Raw genomic sequence first — 19448 nt, forward strand, 5'->3', positions numbered from 1 at the left:
ATGCTATATTAAGAAAATATTTATCATCTATAGAATAATATTTTTTTTACTGTACACTTATAATATATTTATAATATAGTTTTAATACCTATTACAGAGAATAATTTATAAAAATACATTTAATATAAGTTTTATTCATGAATATTATATATATCACACATTTTAATATGCTTAAAATAAATTGTGTCAATTTCTTAACAAACAAATATATTATATTTTAAAGCACTTATAATATATTGTATGCATAGTTCACTTTTAATATATAACAGATTTATCATATATTGTTATGTATTGCTATAAATGATAATAAATAAAAATTATTTCTAAAAGGAACAATTATTTGTAATTTTTCCTAAAATATATAATGAAAATTTAAAACAAATTGGTAAACGCCACAATCGATTCAATACAACCCTAAATTGAGAACGGAGCTTCTACTTTCGCCGGTCGGACAACGACAACTTTGACGGCGATACTTTTTCCGGCATCTTCTTCTTCTTCTTCTTCTCATTTTCAGGTATATCCCTCTTTCTCCTTCTGATTGTGCAGCTTTTAGACTCATTATGGTTAGTTATATTCTATATTTTCACTAACACCTGTCATCGATAAACCTTGTTCTCTCTTAGGGAAAGTAGAAACAGAAGCCGAGCAGTTTCGAGCGAATGAATACTCCCAGATACAGTGAGAAGAATTGAATTTCATTAATTTAGCTTATTAGACTTTGGAACAATTAGTAATTTACAAAACAATTGAAACGATTCAGTTTGAACAGCAAATGGTTGATATACCCTTTAGCACTAGTAAGTAGTAACACAGAGCTGGGTTAGGGTCACTCATTTTGTTTTTCTTATGCAACATAGGAAATTATGCACCAGCATTTGAAATTTATGGGTTTCCAATAATATCAAATGAAAAAAAGAAAACTTCTTTATATGTGTCCCAGGGGAATGAACCCTCATGAAAGGTCTATCTTAGAGTTCCTTCACTAACATTGGACCGAGTGACTACTTTGTTACTAGATTCCCAACAAATATATCTTATATATTTAATAAATTTCTCAATTTAAAGATAAGGTTTGTGCAAAAGTTACTGGTTTTCGGGAACCTTCACCCAATACCCTAGATCTTCATTGTCCCCTGCTCTGGTGTAATCAATTTTTCCCAAATTGTCTTCTTGGTCTGTCATTTTTTCCTTTTCTTAATGTCTTAAGTGCCCTCTATTTATATAATGATAAAAAACAATATTGGTGAGTCTAATCCGAGAATTTCTTATTTGGAGACTGTTGTCTGAATTTTGTTTCCAAAGTTCTATCTGTCTACGCCTTGGTGTATAGAGTTACCCGGTGCTGGTGTGAGCTAGCAGGTAACCCGTAGATTTAGTAGGTTCTTACAAGCTGGCACGGGCATTGAAATAACTGAACTAATGTGCATAAGTCTTCTTTTTTAGTTTTCATTTTTTTAGTTTGTATATACTGATATAGTTTGAGGGTTAGCTAGAATCAAATGGAACTTTGAGAGAGATTCAGGATTTAAACTTTATAAGTTTTGGATTCTAGTACAATGACCATCGATGTGAGTAACTAGGTTCTGAATTAATTTTCAATACATATTTAGTGAATTTCTTAGCATATATACATGATTTGTGTTAAAGCTATTGGGTTGTACCGAACTCATATGTTATAACCTATCTTTTCCCCTGTCTCCACCTCCTCTCTTCTTCTTGTAGTCGAAATGGAAGGCATTGATTAAAGGAGGAAATTGACTCTTACTCCTTTTGTTTCATTTTGGGTGACATGATTTAAAAGACACACTCATAAGGTAACTTTGACTTGGATATAAGAAAATACAATAAAAAAATATCAGGGGAGATCAAATAATTGCTCAAAAAAATTGAATTCCTAAAGTGAATGTGGATTTATAAAGAAATGAGAGTTGTATAAAATATTACTCCTGCCGTTCCTTTTTATGTGACACTATTTACTCGTACAAGGTTTATTAAAATAAGACTTTTGAAATTTGTGGTCTAAAACACACCATGAATATTTATGCGACTATAAATCATCTCATTAAGGGTAAACTGGAAATTTTAGTTAAATTGTTTTTAAATATAGAAACGTGTCATTCTCTTTTTGATAGGCTAAAAAGGAAACTGTGTCAAATAAATTGTGACGAAGGGAGTATTACTTGTAAAATAATGTCAAACCTCTTAGAATATTATTGCTTTTATTTTCTTATTATCCTGATTACACTAGAAAATGAAAAAGCTGTCTTGTCATTTAACTTCTTTCAGAGGTGACTAAGGAAGCTAAGTGTCTGCCCATGATCTTTTATATATCAAATGCTAATCTGTAAGAGGGGTTAATTTCAGGGTAGAAGAAGCAAATAAATGTCGATTAAAGGTAGGAAATTTGGTGGAAAGGGGGAGGCAGTGGCATCACATTATGCATTTGGCCCACTTGAAGATGATATAATTATTAAGCATAGACTTCTGACTCGGACCACCACCACCAGAGGTGAACCACCACTGAAGAAACTTCAGAAGAAGTTCACTACTTTTGCTTTGGAGATAGAGAAGGAAGCCGATAACTACAGTGATTGTGAAAGACTTGCCAAAGCATTCTTGCAAGAGCTAAATACTTTTGAGATTCCTCTCCTAAAGAGCAAAGCAGTCATAGATGCGAATGTGAGTGAAAAGGAGAATTTTAATGACCTGAAAGGTGAAATCAACAAGCAAATCGTACAGGCTCAGGCTGACATAGAAGATCTCAAGAGGCAACTCAAAGAAAGCAAGGTTGAAAGGAAGCACAAAGAAGAGGGTGAGGCTATCAGGAAGTTGATTGCTATGCAGCCTCCAAGATCAGAAACTCAGAAGGTTATAACAGAGCTTGAGAAAGAGATAGCTATGTTGGAAGCAGAGAATACTGCTAGTTCGAGGACATTGGACCTTCGTAAAAAGCAGTTTGCCCTTTTATTGCATGTGGTATGTATCTTGCTGCAAACTTACTTTTCGTTAATGCTTTTGGTTATCCTTAGCATTATCCCTTAGCCTAAAACTAATTCTTATTCTGAAGAAGCACAAGTCTTATACTTCCTTAATTCCTTTTTCCGTTCTTACACTAGTTCCGCAGCATATATCCAAACTTCCAAACCAATACATCTATTTTTATGTTGGTCTCCATTTTTCTAACTCTGTCTTAATGTTTAATTTCTGGATTGGTTTCATTTTCTTAGCCTATATCTGGTATGATATTTTGTGCTATTTTTCTTGAATCATAAACCTGGTGGTGTTGCTAAAAAATATCCCAAATAAATAAGGTTAATTCTGAGACCCACTTTTTAGTCTGACAGGCCCAAAACTGAACCAATTAAACCGAAATTATTACGTTTTGGTTTCAAAAATTAACAAATCGGAAGTCGAAAAACTGAGTTGAACTTTTGCGAAACCGAACCGAACTGACCAACGCCCAGCTCTGATCTCAAGAGGCACTGACATTTCTATACAAATAAAATACTATAGATGCTAGTGCACAGAATCAGAGGAAGAGGAAAAGAGAAACCGATTAATTTTCTATTTCTTTCCTTGTTTTGATTTTTTTCTTGATAGGTTCTTGGTGTTTTGACTTTTCTTATTAAATTTAACTTTTATTTACCAACAATGTAAAGAACTTTCAGATTATCAATGTCTTTAATCTATTATAGCATGTGATTATCTTATTTATGCACACTTACCAATTGTTGCGTGACTACTTTAATCAGATGTAGTATGAGTGACATGTCAAGAATTAAGGTGTATGTGAGAAAAGGTGGGAAAATGTAACACCCAAATTTTCATAGAACGTTATGGTTGGCCACTTTTTAATTTATGTAAAAGTTTTTGCGGCTTTCTTGAAATCCAAATTTTCGTGTTATTTAAAAAGTTATATTTAAAGAAAATTTCTTTTTTTGTAGAATCTTTGTGCCTATTGGTTAAGAAATTATGAGACACTAGAAATATTGGGATGCTTAGTTGATTGGTGGAGAACTTCCTTTTACCAAGGGATGGATGCTCAGTGAGCAGTAGAGGTAGTCTATTCTGGAACTATTCTAGACATTCTAAAACAAGGAGGTGTTACGGTGCAACAATTTTTATCTCCTTAAATTTGAGTAACTAGATCTTTAAGGCATTTTTCGCCTTTGGATAAAAGGTACAAATTTGCATAGCAGTGACAACCAAACATAGAGTGTGAAAATATGTTTGCTCATCCTTTGAGTCATCATGTGATTGTAACCGGGTTTATTGAGATTGTCCCTTCATGGTTCAAAGTGTAAGACTGTTTAAATGCCTTTTTAAGGACTATGATGTTATAATTGGTAAGGATTGGCTCATTAGATACTATGCATTGGTGGATTGTAAGTTGAAGTATGTAACTTTTAAAAGTTTTCATACTCACATATAATTGTTCAAGGAAAAAAATCCTTGACATCTAATATTATTTTGTTGTTTTGGCATGGAAGATGATTCACCATGATTGTGAAACCTATCTAGAACGAGCTTGACCTTTGAATGCATAGGAGTGTCAAAATGTTTACAATCTAAGAGCTAGTTCCTCCTGCATGTTCAAGCGTATTTTCTTTTCTTTAATTTCCCACGGTTTTGGTCTCAAAATGGTTTAACAAATGTTGCTTTAGTTGAGAAATTCCTTGGTCATTGCGGGTTATGAGAATATCATTGACATAAACAATCAGGCTAGCATATATTGCTAATATTAGTGTCAGAGAGTGAGAAAGGATGGGTTATAATTGGGTTGAGTTGTTGTCCAGGCGAGTCGCTGATATGAACTTCAGCAAATGGAGATACTGTAATTGTCTCATCCGTTGGTTCATGAGTCAAACTTTGGCAAGCTTGATCGACACATGGAGACTGCCAGTGAGGATTTTGGTAGTAGGATACTAGGATAAGGTTTGTTGGAGCCATGTGACTCTTTGCACAACTTGGTGCAGCTTCAATATGGCTTGTCACATGTTACAACTGTCACATCACACAAATCTAGGCATAGTTATGGCAATAAATCAAATTGAACCAAAGCCTAATCAATGTAAATCATGTAATATCCTCAACAAAATCTCTTCATTTTAAATTGTTTTATTCATCTAGTTGGTGTTTGTTTTATTTATCTAATTGGTCTGCGTATACCCACCCCCCCTGCCCCACTTGCGGGCTCTCACTGGGATGTTGTTGTCATGTGTTTGTTTTATAGTTTTTTTCTTGTATTACATGCATTCATATTGTTTATAATTTACGCTTTTCTATGCTATTTTGTGCATTTTAGTTGCGCTTAAGCTTTAAGCTGATCTTTGTTTTTTCATTACTGTTTTCGTCTTTGACACCACTGCTAACTGCTAAGAGTTGAATATGAGATTTCCCATGTTTGGAAATACTCTGTTTAGGTACATAGAACGTTTTAAGTAGTACGTCATCTACATTAGAGAAAACCTTAATTGGTGAAAGTTGCACATAGCTCGCTGAATGTTCAAAACCTTTGCATTTTTGTTTCAGGTTGATGAGTTGCAGAACACAATAGAGGAAGAGCAAAGGAGTTTGGTCGAAGAGATGAGGAATGTAGCCGATGATCATAGCAAGAGTGGAGTGGGGGATGCTACCGTGGGTCCTGAAGCAATGGCTGTTGATTAGCAAGTGAATACTTAGTTCTTGTATGCTAGGTTTACTCTTACATACATGTTTCATACTGGCTGGTCACTTATTGCAGAATTATGTTTAACTGTAGCAATAAATAAGTCGGTGCTGTTTGAAAGCGAGATGAGGATTGAGGGTCTTGATGTATAGATGATGTTTCTGCATGCTGTAAGAAAGCTTTGAATGCTGCTTGATTTTAAGGTGTATTATTGGTATTCAGGTCTCGGAGTGCTGCTAGGCTTTACCAGGTAAACGTTTTAACTGCAACGAGTAGGATTTGCATCTCCGCATTTATATGAAAATGCTGAGATGCCAAAATTGTATTTGTTTGCATGTCTGGTGTTACCGGAGAAACATTTTCTTCATTCAGAGTCTTCTATTGTGCTACCAGGGATATCTTTGGATTATCAAGAAATCTTAATTTCTTTTGATTTTACTCAGGGTCCATTGGAGACTGATGGCTATTGGAGCTCAATCCTGTGATGTATAACATTTAAGTGAGATGGATTTGATCATATTGTTGTGTATAATTCTTTACATTTTGTATTAAGTTTCGGCACTCAATAGGAACAAGCATTAGTTCATGTGTCTGAATTGAAAAATCGCGGAAGTTTGAGTGGCTGCTTAATGTATTTGGCCTTTAAATCTAGGCCTTGAATCTATATTTTGGTTATGCTATGCATGGAAGCTTATGAAATGAACTCTGGGTTAAAAGTTGAGTTGATCTTGATTCTGAAATCAAGAGTGTTTTTACTATTGGTTTGTATGTGGGCGTATGGTTAGAAACATCCTTGAATGCTAAGGTTTTATGTACATGGTGTTTTTAAGTTGCCATGATTTGGCATTTTGGCTGTCTATAGGTAATATATAAACATGTTATGTGATTTGAAATTAGCTGACATCTATGTCCTTCAATTTTAGTTGTGTTCAAGTACGTATATAAAACTTATATGAAGTTGAATAAGTAGACATACGTAGTAGCAATTCATGTGAGATATACTCAAATTGATTTATATTATGCCATATAAGATGCGTGTCTATTTGTTCAATTTTAAGTGCTTACTTGTGCACCTTCAAAGTGAGGTATAGATGTTAATTGAGGTCAAATTAAAAGATACATTTATGTATTATTCATTTGAGATTCATTGATATCTGTCTATATAACTGTATTTGATATTGCATTCTCATTCAAAAGAAAAAAAAAGAATCAGAGATGTGAGTTGAGAGTTATCTTATATTACAATTTACAGGCATGGTTGAACATCTCTCATCGGAAAATTATACAGTGGATATAGCTTAAATATTACTTTTTTATACAGATATATTTAATCTTAAATACCTTTAACGAAATTCTTGACTTCGTAACTGATTACATGTCATATAACAGGATAGCAATTTGTATATTAAACAAAAGAAAATAGTTGACAATGACTTTCTTTCATAATTTCAGTGAATAAAACATGATTAATCCAATCTCTGAGAACTTTATTCTAGTGTTGTTGTTTCTACCTGATCATATGCACAACAATTTCACCAGTATATCCAAACAGTAATTCATACACTGGAAATTAGCTAGCACTTCTAGAAACATTCTGGGAAATGTGGTAACTCGAGATGAGACGAGCAGATACAAGCATAAATAATCACCTCCATTGTCAACAACTATGTATGTGCAAAGTTTTCTACTATTTCCGAAAGAATGACAAATGCTGCACCTCCGAAAACAAGTGAAATGGTGATCTTTCCTCCGGGGACCACTGGAGGTAAGTTTGGAGTTTGAGTTGATTCCGAATACCTGTCTGACCAGGACATTGCAGCTGGAAGAAGTCCAAAAAGCACCAAAACTACAAAGAGGCAAGCACACGAATTAAATAAATTGATATTCAGCTGACACCACATCTAAGTATGTCCCAAAATGAAGTTGAAATTTCAGGGTGAGCAATAAAATGGGAAGCTGATGCATGAAGTATCTGGCATTCGTGCGGTCAAAAGAAGGGTCGCACCTCAAAAGAGGCATTGACGTAATCCGTCTACCCTAATGCAAGCATCATTGGTTAATTCCATAGCTCGAACTTGTTATTTATAGTTCACACTGATACAACTTACGGTTGCTTTAAGGCTCCCCTTCATGGTGAGCGATAGCTATAAAAAAACAGGTAGGTAGGCTAAGCTCCCACCATTTGCGGGTTCAGGGAAAGGCTAGACCACATTGGATCACGCAGCCTTAACTTGCACTTCTGCAAGAGGTTGCTTCTACAGCTTGAATCTGTGACCTCCTAGTCACATGGCATCAACTCTTACTATAGCACTAAGGCTCTGCTCTGCTTCTTCTACGTGAGCAATAACTTGAAAAAAGAAAAAAAATCTCCAATAGATGCTTCACAGTTTTCTTGTTCCAAATTAAGTAAGAATTTGATTTCCAGAAGGATCAGGTTCTTTCAAAGAAGCTTCTGTTTTTTTTTATCTAATACTAGTATTTTTCCAGTTCTACACATCAAGGAGCTATTGGTGATTGATCTATTTTTACTTTTTCTATCCTTTTCCCACCCTCACCTCTATAGACCTCCATCCTCAGGGGTGCACAATCAAGGGCGGAACTACAGAACTGACCCCCCTCCATTGGAAAATTATATATAAGGTCAATTATTTATTTATGTATAAATATTAAGTTTTGAATCCCCTCGACACAATATGAACTGCAGCTCAACAACCAAGGTCTTAAGGTGTAGCCCATTGTTGCAGTTTCGAGTCTCGCTAGAGACATTCTTTTTACCCTTTTGAATTCCCTTGCCAAAAGTTCTGATTCCACCCCTGTGCACAATATGCAACAAAACTATTGAACTTCATTCCCGGTATCATTTCGTTAATCCTATGCAAACAGCATGCGGGCATTCATATTTGTTCTCGAAGAGAGAGGAATGTAAATTCTATTGCTTTTGAATTAGTTGTCTAATATAGTACATAGAATCTTCTTTGCTTTATGTACTTCATGCTATGTTGCTCAGACTCTTTAAAAATATTGGCGGGTGAGTGTCAGGTCCTCCAAAAGCTGCACATTTTGGAGGATTCAACACAAGTGAGGCAACATTTTTGGAGGTCCCAGCAACATAGACAGCGTGTCACTTTGTACACCATTTTGCCTCTCTGTTGTACATATTATTCTCCTACTGCCCGATTACAGTAAAAGAAAGTTATACTGTAGGTAAATCTACATACCTCCATAGGTTCCCGCAAAATCCAGCGCTTTAAAGAATATCTCTGGATCTAGCAGTGAAAGTATCAGTGGAGGAACCAAAGTAAGTAAGTACGGAAGGGGCCTGTTAGGGCCCGACGGGAGTTTCAGCACTGCCAGCAGTTCAATGACAAAGGTAAAGCATAAGTTAGACCTCACAAAGTGTGTTAAAATTGCAACTTATTACAGTGATCAAACCAGCTTATAAAGATTACATAATGTAGTGAAATCTACAAGGTAATAATGTAGCTGGTGGAATTAGCTCAAAAACGTTTATGCAACGGTAACAAAGAATATGTAGTTTTTGAGACATAATTTTGTTTATCGACTCCACAAAGAGAAGCTAAATGGGAAACAAACTCGATAAAATAAGCTGCCCTGTAAATATGAACCACATAAAGAAGACTTTTTGCAAGAAAATCATTCGCAACTATACCAACTCCAACCCAAGTTAAGCTAACAAGAGAAGTCTTGAAAATAGTACATGTTGATAGATTAAACAGTTACAGAACTAAGTTACTCACAGTCGGCAAGAAAGTCCGCAAGGCCCAAGACAAACCCGATATAAGAAGTAGCAATTGCCAAAAGTGAAAAGAGATCAACTATTGGCTGCAAATACAATGTTTAAACATCAACTATTGGCTGCAAATACAGTGTTTAGACAAGAGGAGTAAAGCTCAGTGCCTAATTATTTTACTTAATTTCAATAAAGAAATATAGTATATCATCGAAATAAGTACCAACCCCAACGATTCCATTAGTAGACCGCAATAGTTGTAGTGGATCCGCAATCTTGTCTGCTTCAGTTCCAAGAGCTGTGATTGTTCCTAAAATGACACCATCCCAAACAAGAAATAGAGCAAGGGGAATTGCTGTCCCAAAAACTATAGCGCTCCTACAGTGCCATAACCATCATTTATTTAGAATGTAACAATAGCCAACTATATAGTACTACCTGAAATATTGATCGACGTTAAATAAGGAGTTAATGATCAAAAACATACCTAAATGAGTTTCATACCTCAACTGTCCATTCCCTTTACCTACCTAAACTATTCCTCCCTTTGTATTAAAACACACCTCGATGTTGAGCTTGCCAAATATTTGTTCCCAATCGACAAAAGGCGCGTGTAGGCCAACTTAGCATTGATGTGTGTTTTAATACAAAGGAAGTGATAGTTGAGGCATGAAACTCACGAAAAGATGATACTTTAGGTGCTTTTTTTACCATTAACTCCTAAATATAGCAAAGATGGACACAGTGAAACAGCGTCCACAAAGGACGCTGACCAAATTTTCACAAAAATGTTGTAGATGGTTTCTTATACCAATAAAGATTTAAATACAAGTCAAATTATTTCCTTAGTTAGGCGTCCAATCAAATGCATCATATTAAGTGAAGAAGAAACAAAGAGTGAAAATTATGTTATCAAATGAACAAGAAATATAGATTCAGAATTATGAGTTCAGAAAGTATGGCAACTGTATATTATATGCTGCAGTAATGAAAGCAAAATACTGTTAATCACCTTACTTTTGACAGATCCCCTTCAAGATTTGTACAGAGAACAGGTACAACATTCTGAGAACAAAAAGCAATTTATTAACTTAAGACACACAATCCCAGGGTGACTATATGAGTTGATTGAAAAAACGTGTTACCTGATAAACAAAAGAAAGTGCAATTATGGGTATACTTTGAGGAGCAGCTTCAAAATTAGCTTTCAGAAGAGCCTCCCAGTGCAAGTCTCCACTGGTGACAACCTTAGGCATAAAAGATGGGATATTAATATTTCTCGTTGAGCCATTTCCCGTGCTTTACATTAAGCTTGATGCAGGTATTTTAAAGATATGGATTAATATGGCACAAGTGTATCATTGACTTTTTAAAGTTGTCAAATTTATATCATCTTTTGTTTTTCAAGTATCACATGATTTATGACGATAACAACAACATGTCCAGTGTAATCCCATAAGTGGGGTATGAGGAGGGTAGAGTGTACGCAGACCTTACCCCTACCTCGTGGAGATAGAGAGGTTGTTTACGAAAGACCCTTGGTTCAAGTGCATCAAATCAAAATGTTGTGAATGAGGAAATACAACAATGAAGAAAATATGGCAACTAATACGAAAAGCAATACAAAGCAAACAAAAAAGGAAATCACATGATTTATGAGATTGTATTAAATCCTTTATCATCTGTATAGCATACATTAACAACAAATAATTGGGATCATGTCTAAGCATTAAAAAGCTCAAATGGACCAATGATCATCTACCAATGTAGTACGCATGGTAATATGATGCCATGTAAAATTATTAATTTCTGCTCATGTTACATTATAGCCTCACGACTGCCACTGGGAAAATCTGTTGACACGAACATTTACCATCTCATGCAAGCATCTCAATCAACATTCTATTAATGTGGATTTCCCAGAACCTTGTTTTGCTGGTCTGCATGTGATGTATGGGAATGTATCGACTCCTTTGTCATTTGTATAGTTTGTATAAGCAGCAAATAAAGTAGACCATGTCTATTAAGAAGCTCATCTTAGCCAAGAACCATTTATTAATGCAATGTTCGTATTAGTGTGGCCATGTGAAGTTATCACTTCTTTTACTAGTAACATCATATGTAGCTTGAGGAACTTCCATTAAACAGACCTGTTGGCAAGAACCATTTACTATTTCATATAATATCTCAAATAAGAATTCGATAAATGTCATTCTGAAGAAATTTATCAATAAGGTCTGGACTTATGGGAAGTATAAATTATCATGTCTACAGCATATATAAACAAGAAACAAAGATGAACGTGTCCAAGCATTAAGAAGCTCAAATGAACCAATAATCATCTACTAATCTAATAAGCATATAGCATGTAGTACTATATGAAGTAATTCACTTTTTTCATATCTACCAATATAGCTTTTGGACCAACCACTAAGCAAAACTGTCGGCAAGAAGCATTTACCATCTCATGCAACATCTAAAGACTAAAAGTCCTCAGAGTCTAGGCCATCTGAATAATTCAGGCGGCAGGCCGGCAGCTAACCTATGTCGGTGTCATCAATTGAGGCATATATTGGCATGAGTCAGATACGATGTCACCAACTTCAGTGAAGTATGAAAATACATTGGTCTACAAAGAGGAATATCATTACTGCACCCTAAAAGTAAAATGCAAAAAAGCTATATTATCCTAAAGATAATAATAACAGCTTTGTTCTACTTGATCGAGAATGGAAATTACCACAAGAGCTGTGAAAGAGGCAATGATTCCAAACACAAGGACACCGTTAACCGCACCAATAGTTCGCTGGCTAAACAAAATTAGAAAATGTGTCACTTTCACAATTTTCTAAAGATGAAAATCATGTATCATTTTTCAAAAAAGAAAAGGAATTATTCCTCCATGCAGAAGAGAATACAATGAAATTAACTGTGCAGAATACAACTCCTGAGGCACAAGATATTGCTTTGCCATTATTTAGCAATGTTTCTTTTACCAACAGTTGAAAAGAGCATATCCATTTACATGAAATGAATTTTATACACAATGTGAGTATTTAGTGAAGCAGACAGCATCCTATCTTTGAACAAGGAAGAAAAAGATTAGGGGTAATAGCAAATTTTTCTTCAGATGTTTATATTTGTTTTATTTTTTGACAAGCATTGTTCTTCAGATGTAACAAAGAATTAAGGAGCCATAAAGCATAGGAAGGTCACAGAGTACAAGTTGAAAATAAACCATTTATCGCAGAAATTATTTCATATGAATATCGGAGCATGTCAGAGCATCCATTCGTAGAAAATTTTATCTTTTTGATAACCGTGGTGCCCGGGCCAGCTTTCCCACACCTCGATTAATTCCACGGAATACCTGTCACCTCCCACTAGCAGCAGGTATCAGGTACCAGATAACTCTGTCCACCAAGGCTAGGACAGATGAGAAGAAATCACCTAGTGTTTCTTTTGTCTCTGCTGGGATTTGAGCCTAACACCTCATGGTTCATTGACCACTAAGCCACACCCAGCCATACCTTTGGGTGCCATTCCTAGACAATTTTCTCTTGGACCTTCTTACAAAATGCACTAAACTTTCATGGATCAAACTATTTTTTAAGGTAAAGCATACTTGTAGTCATTGGTTTTTAACAAGGGATCAATGGATTACTAATCATGATAATAAAAAAAGAGGGACATGACCAACAAAAAATGAGAAAGCAATGCGAACCTTCCAGAGAAGCAAATCCCTCCAAGAAGAAACGAAAACAAGGTCGCGGTTTCCCATCTGCAATCATAATGCTGCTATCAACACCTAAAAATCATATGAAACGATTTACAATATTCTCCAAGAAGCTATGAAAAATTAATGCCAAACTTATGGTGCTTCTAAATAACGCATACAGGAATAACAAAACATCCCAAAGACATCATTTTGACTATTTAGGAAGAAATAGTACCAAAGACAAAATTTACTTTTAAAGCTTTTAAACCAAGAAAAACCATAATTCTGTTAGCAAAGTCTAGATCCTAGATTTAGACATAGCAAAAGGATATGAGGAGTAATAGAGCCCATTTCCAAGTAAATCTTTTATTTACTGATACTTGCAATCTGAAACAGTCTCTCTACCTCCCAAGATAGGGGTAAGGTACGCATACACTCTAACTTGCAATTCCTAAAATGCCTGCTATCAAGTATATATTCAGGACTGGAAGGCAGCAATGCAGGTAGAACCTCCAAGACCAAGAGGTAGCACAAGGATATAGTCCACAATGACATCAGGCATCAACCTTTGCTCGTGAAGTATAAATTGGAAAGCCAAACTCTTGTGTATTGCAAAAGCCCAGGACTATAGTATTTACTTTTCTTATTAAACAACTAATTTATATCATTACATGATAAAATATATTTTAAGACAATCATCAACTAAAGCATAAAAACTACAAAACTGATGATACCATAAAAAAATTTAAGGGAGATTTGAACATACAATGGAATCCCGCAGAAGGTTGTTAATATATCTGAAGAACGAGCCACATAAGCAACAAGAAGGGCATAATGGATGAAAATGTAGGACCAGCTGCCATCAGAAACACAGTTTCATCAGATGGAAAATTATTCAAATCAAATTACTGACTGGTTATGTGTGTGTAAAACTAATTACATTTGATCCTCATAACTAAGAAAACATTTTTTTTTATTTATTTTTTTTTTTTTTGGGGGGGGGGGGGTAGATCAATTAATGATATGTTAACATACACCAATGAATACCAATACCATCAAATGTCAATTACTATACATTTTGTTTTTCCTTTTTCTCTTAAAGCAGTCGATAAATCATTATTGTAACAAGATTAGTGTTTACTGGAAAAATTATGGGATCCAAGCAATAAGGTAACCAGTTTTTGCAGAATTAAAGATGTAAGATCAACCTACCAAGCTACTTGCACTCCTGCATTTCCTAGGGTTCTCCTGACCATTGACACCTGAAATAGCCATGTCCCATTGAGATTAAGAAATGAATGGAATTAGTTGAAAAGCAAAGTAAGCATCTCGGATTAGCATGGCTACCACATCTAGAGGAAGTGAGGAAACAACTTCAAATAAAGTCTTGAGCATAATGAGAAGTATAGATGATACTATCTTAAAAGTTCATAAGAAATTAATGTGAAATAAGACCATCTATTTAAAACATTTTAGATGTGAAAACAAACATCTTCATTTCCAATTTAATATCCATCTGGTTTGAGTAATTTAATAAAACTATTTTATTAAATAAGGAAGAAGGAAAAAATTTATGCGCAAATCAATAAGTATCTTACCAATGAAACACCGCCTGAACCAAGCTCACACATTGTCTTCACATTTACTTCTGCAATAAGTAGTCCAGTCACCACCTGCACCATTTTGGATTTCCAAGAATCTTATTACTGCAGAAAATTGAGGACTGGTTTGTTTATGAGTGGGATGGAGGAAAGATAAGAGGAATCACAGGTTTGTGCTAATAACAAGAACATTATGATTTTTTTTGAACAGATTATATCTGTTGAAGAGTGGGGAATCTCCACGATGGTATCAGAGCCTAGGAATTTTCATGGTATATATGTTATAGATCTAAAATCTTTGGCATAGATATGATTTCTTTTCATATGGATCTGGGAGAAACTAGTATTAAAAGTACTAGACTAGAAGAGGTAGTTAAAGGCTCTCAAAATCTGGATTTATTAAATAAATGGACTATTCCAAAAATTGATACAAAAACCATATATGATTATGGATGGTTTGATAAATTTTCAACCAAACAATTAATAAAAACAACTGAACAATCATAAGCTAAGCTCTTAATTCTGATGAGCAAACTATCTGTTTATTAAATAAAGAGATATAGAATCTTATAGATCTAAGTATAATTTTATGCATATAGGCATGATTCAAATTGCTTTTAAGCCTTTAACTCTTAAAGGGTTACCTGAAACTTTTCTAGCTGCACTAAGAGATGCTAGGAATTTAAATTTTAGACAATCATTGACGGGTTCTATTGAATCAGTTTTCAGAAATATAAACAATAATATTCTATTAACGTGGAGGTTATTATATAGAGGAAACCATAAGGGCAACCAGTGAATTAAGTAATCGACTTTTACACGTGTACTGGTTTTTCATAGATTCTTGAGGAAACAGACAAGAAAATGAAAAAACTGACAAAAATAGAACGAATGCTGAATCATTTACCATATAAATCCAGCATATAATGCAAACTACTGCAGAGGCTAGAAATCCAGATTCTTGTGTGACTGCAGGAATAGCAAGAATACCTGCACCTACCTATTCAATGCCACAAAGATGTAAGTTTATGACTAGTCCTTTGATGCGTGTTAATTAAGAGTAAAAGCATAGGTGAAATGATGCCAATCGAGAAAGAATCTGCAATCAGAACATGCTCGTGAATTGTTGATATTAACCTCCCTTCATCGTGCACTTCACATTACTTTCTGATACTCCTTTAAGAGAATCAAAATCATTCAACTTAAGGGGTCAGCCCGGGGCACTAAGCTCCCGCTATGCGTAGGGTCCGGAGAAGGGCCCGACCACAAGGGTCTATTATACGCAGCCTTACCTTGCATTTCTGCCAGAGGCTGTTTCCAAGGCTTGAACCTGTGACCTCCTGGTCACATGACAACAACTTTACCAGTCACTCCAAGGCTCCCCTTCAAAATCTTCCACCTTAATCAGGAAAATATATTAAGAAATGAGTGTCCAATTGTCCATACAGGCTGCTTCATTAACTTCCTCATACTTGTAAATACATCGCTTTAAAGTTACACTAAATCTAATAAATTGAAATTTCTGGTAGAATAACAGGATGCTATCGTTCGGTAACGTAAATTTGGAGATTTAATGAATAGCATGAAATTGATGATGTCCTGATGAAGGGAAAGCAATTTCGGGACACATAGAAGATCAGTTGTTTCAAAAGCAGCAGAAAGTTGAGTGTGCAGAACAGCTTTGAACATGTTACAACCACATAAAATTTCAGACGACGCTGTGTGCATATATTATACATAAAGTACATACACATGCACAGTTCACGCAGTGAGAGAAAACGTACAGTGGTACCAGCAACGAGAAAAATGGCGCTGCTGAGGCTTCCTGGAGAATTGAGGACAACAGTTAAGCAAATACATAAAACATCAAGATTTCCATAAAACAAAAATTCTAAAAGAACTTTGCGTTTACATTCCGGGCATAAAGAACATAGCTTTTGGCTTTAACATTAGTCCCAGTACCAATCCAGCTAGACCAATAATTTATTTCAACCGAAGAGCTGAAATATTTAAAGACAAAACTTTCCTTAAATAAGGTAATCCTACATATCATGAGACGAGTGCCTATCGTAAAACAACCTCTCTACCTACCAAGGTAGGGATAAGGTCTGCGTACACTCTAACCTCCCAAGACTCCACTTGTGGGACTATACTCGGTATGTTGTTGTTGTTGTAAGTAATCCTACATAACATTTCTTGTATTGTTTATTCATCCCATTAAAATTCCTACATTATTATTCACCACATTAAATAATCCATGCCTTATAGCATAAATAACATGTGAACCAAACCAAGTTGTGCAGACTCTTCACTATGTCAGATTCTCAAAAAATCACTACTTTTGGAGAATCCGACACGCACCCATTGACATTTTTGGAGAGTCCGAGCAACATAGAACCAAACGACCCTCCTAGAATCCTCAGGAATTTTATTTCCAAGATAAACCATTCGAATGCTACTAAATGCTAATGCACACAAAACCAATTTAACTTATGTAAACGCCATTGATCAGCAGGGGCAGATGTAAGGGTTAAGTTACGTGTTCAATAAAACTCATTCGATTTTGACCATATTTGTATGTGTGTTAAATAATTATTCTCACGTGAGGTGTTTGACTGGGCACAAAGCATAAGAGAATAGGAAAGACTTTTAAAAATTGTGATCTCTGTCCATCTTTACTTATCCATATTTGATTTGGTACACCCTTTATAAATTAATAAATAAAGTGACAATTTACTATATCACGCTAATTATTACAAGTCATCTCACTCGTTGAAAAATGAATTGAAAATAACAAGTACTTAATAATAAGAGTAAAATAGGTATAAAATATCAAATTATCTCTTGATTTTTTCCAAATTAGATAAGTAATAGTGAACATGTATTTTTTAGTACAGAGTGAACAAGTAAAAATAAATTGAGATATCATGCTTTTCAGGACCAAATAAAAAGGAAATTAGCACTAAATATGTACAAAAATTAAATTTAAAACTCAATTACTAAATTAAGGTCATTGTACTACAATTAAGAACTCACAAAGTTCAAATCTTGAATTCGCCTCTTTTGATCAGACCATTATACTCAAAAGTCAAGCCAAATGAAACAGTTTAATACCTGGTTCTCTTTTCAAAGTGACTTGATTGAGGTTAGAAAAAAGTCTTTCAAAGTCATAAACAATTTTTCCTTCAATTTCTTCAGTTTTTTGTTCAGTGGACTGTCTTTGAGAATAACACTTGAAAAGAGTTGATAACTTTGAGTTTTTAGAACAACATTTGGGGAAAATCTTTGTGGGTACCAAACAAGAATTTGAAGAAAATCTATGAAATGGGCTTTTAGTATGAGGAATGGGAAGCTTGAAATGAAGTAATAGAGAAGAAGATGATGAAAAAAAGGCCATTTTTTGAGGGGAGTTTTAAGTTTTCTTGATTTTTGTGCTTTACTGTTCCCTCCCAGCCAGTTCTTTTTGGCTTTGGGTTGGTTGGGCTAGAAAAAAAGACGGCATATTTACTTAAAATTGGTTAGAAGCTAATTATATTATATTATAATTTTTTTTAGAATTTATGAATTTTGGAGCATTCTGAATATATTATAGACATTCAGATACATAAAAGAGGGATATACCCGATAGGAGAGGATATATCTGAGAAGGGATAGAGGTGTATCAGAAAAGGGATAGGAAAAGAACATATCCGAGAGGGAAATAATATATTAGAGAGAGGGGAGAAATGTATACGAGAGGGGATAAAAATATATTAGCGCGAGGAGAGTGATGTATTTGAGAGGGAATTTATTAAAAAAATAATTAAATAATAGGAAATTTTTGAAAATCAAATACAACTTCAATTTTATAAAATTCCAAAAAGTGATAAATATTGAGAGTCTATAGCCAAGCGCCTACTCAGTCTTCTCTATAATCCTTTATAATATTATTTCATTATTACAATTAAATTTTTTTAAATCTAACTTTTCATGTTATGTCATATTATATATTCTCTAAAATAATATTTTATTATAGCAGCAAAAAGAAAAATGCTAAACAAACTACATTGTTGTACAAAAATTGGATTGTATAAGATGTTTTTAATTCAGTGATAACTCAAATGAAATAAAATATTTACCCATCTATACCTATTTATAAATTTGCCTTTTATAAATAACACAACAAACATATACGCTGTGGAATTTATTTTCCAACAAAGATGCTTGAAATTATTTATACCAAAGAATATAGAATATTATAAAAGATAAATTGATTAAATCACAATTATTATTTAATTATAAATAAATTAAAAGAATTATTTTAAAAATAATAATAAATGAGGCAATGATAATGACGTAAATCACGAGGGAGGAAGTTATTTGAAACTAACCTTCACTCAATTACCAAGTATTTATATATATATATATACCAAAATAAGAGTTTTAAAAATATATTTTATAACTTTTTGTACATTAATTTAGATTATATATGTAGCCTAGACCAGTTAACTTTTAGATATGTTGACTTGATTGAGATGAAGATAAATTATCATGATTTAGTGTATGCATTAAAGAAATAAGTAATGTACGTTAATTTAGATTTTGTATTTAGTCTGAATCAGTTCAATTTTAAATACGTCGACTTAATTGACATGGTGATAAGTTTCATGATTTATTGTATGCATCAAATGAATAAGTAAATTTATACGTTAATTTAGATTTTGTATT

General features: G+C 34.1%; 2 protein-coding genes across 4 annotated transcripts; one reads left to right on the forward strand and one right to left on the reverse strand.

The window, feature by feature from the left end:
• Positions 1–397: 397 nt before the first annotated feature.
• Positions 398–6392, forward strand: LOC129904137 (THO complex subunit 7A-like). 3 transcript variants are annotated; one of them, XM_055979672.1, is made up of 5 exons: positions 398–517; positions 2368–2979; positions 5536–5690; positions 5765–5921; positions 6115–6392. In XM_055979672.1, exons 2-3 carry the CDS (start codon positions 2386–2388, stop codon positions 5668–5670), a joined length of 729 nt encoding a protein of 242 aa, XP_055835647.1. In that variant the 5' UTR covers positions 398–517; positions 2368–2385; the 3' UTR covers positions 5671–5690; positions 5765–5921; positions 6115–6392. The 3 variants fall into 3 exon arrangements, with proteins under 3 accessions (XP_055835647.1, XP_055835646.1, XP_055835645.1); XM_055979671.1 differs by having other exon boundaries at positions 5536–5673; XM_055979670.1 differs by having other exon boundaries at positions 5536–5921.
• A 699-nt stretch (positions 6393–7091) lies between these two features.
• LOC129903449 (uncharacterized) lies at positions 7092–18224 on the reverse strand. The gene is made up of 14 exons (XM_055979004.1): positions 17856–18224; positions 16526–16566; positions 15649–15741; positions 14739–14813; positions 14353–14402; positions 13907–13996; positions 13147–13203; positions 12163–12232; positions 10568–10669; positions 10435–10487; positions 9650–9800; positions 9430–9514; positions 8890–9018; positions 7092–7517 (listed from the first exon to the last, which is right to left on the reverse strand). The coding sequence occupies exons 1-14, from the start codon at positions 18136–18138 to the stop codon at positions 7336–7338; spliced, it is 1461 nt and encodes a 486-aa protein (XP_055834979.1). The 5' UTR covers positions 18139–18224; the 3' UTR covers positions 7092–7335.
• Positions 18225–19448: the final 1224 nt, after the last annotated feature.

Source organism: Solanum dulcamara, chromosome 9, assembly GCF_947179165.1.
Source record: "Solanum dulcamara chromosome 9, daSolDulc1.2, whole genome shotgun sequence".
In the NCBI taxonomy this organism is placed as follows: Eukaryota; Viridiplantae; Streptophyta; class Magnoliopsida; order Solanales; family Solanaceae; genus Solanum; species Solanum dulcamara.

Excerpts from the sequence above, each read along its gene's own strand:
- LOC129904137 (XM_055979670.1), top strand. The coding sequence starts at position 2,386 with ATGTCGATTAAAGGTAGGAAATTTGGTGGAAAGGGGGAGGCAGTGGCA. Across the intron at positions 2,980-5,535 it reads TTGCCCTTTTATTGCATGTG|GTTGATGAGTTGCAGAACAC; the intron begins GTATGTATCTTG and ends TTTTTGTTTCAG.
- LOC129903449 (XM_055979004.1), bottom strand. The coding sequence starts at position 18,138 with ATGGCCTTTTTTTCATCATCTTCTTCTCTATTACTTCATTTCAAGCTT. Across the intron at positions 13,997-14,352 it reads GCAGGAGTGCAAGTAGCTTG|CTGGTCCTACATTTTCATCC; the intron begins GTAGGTTGATCT and ends TTCTGATGGCAG. Across the intron at positions 9,515-9,649 it reads CTACTAATGGAATCGTTGGG|CCAATAGTTGATCTCTTTTC; the intron begins GTTGGTACTTAT and ends TTGTATTTGCAG.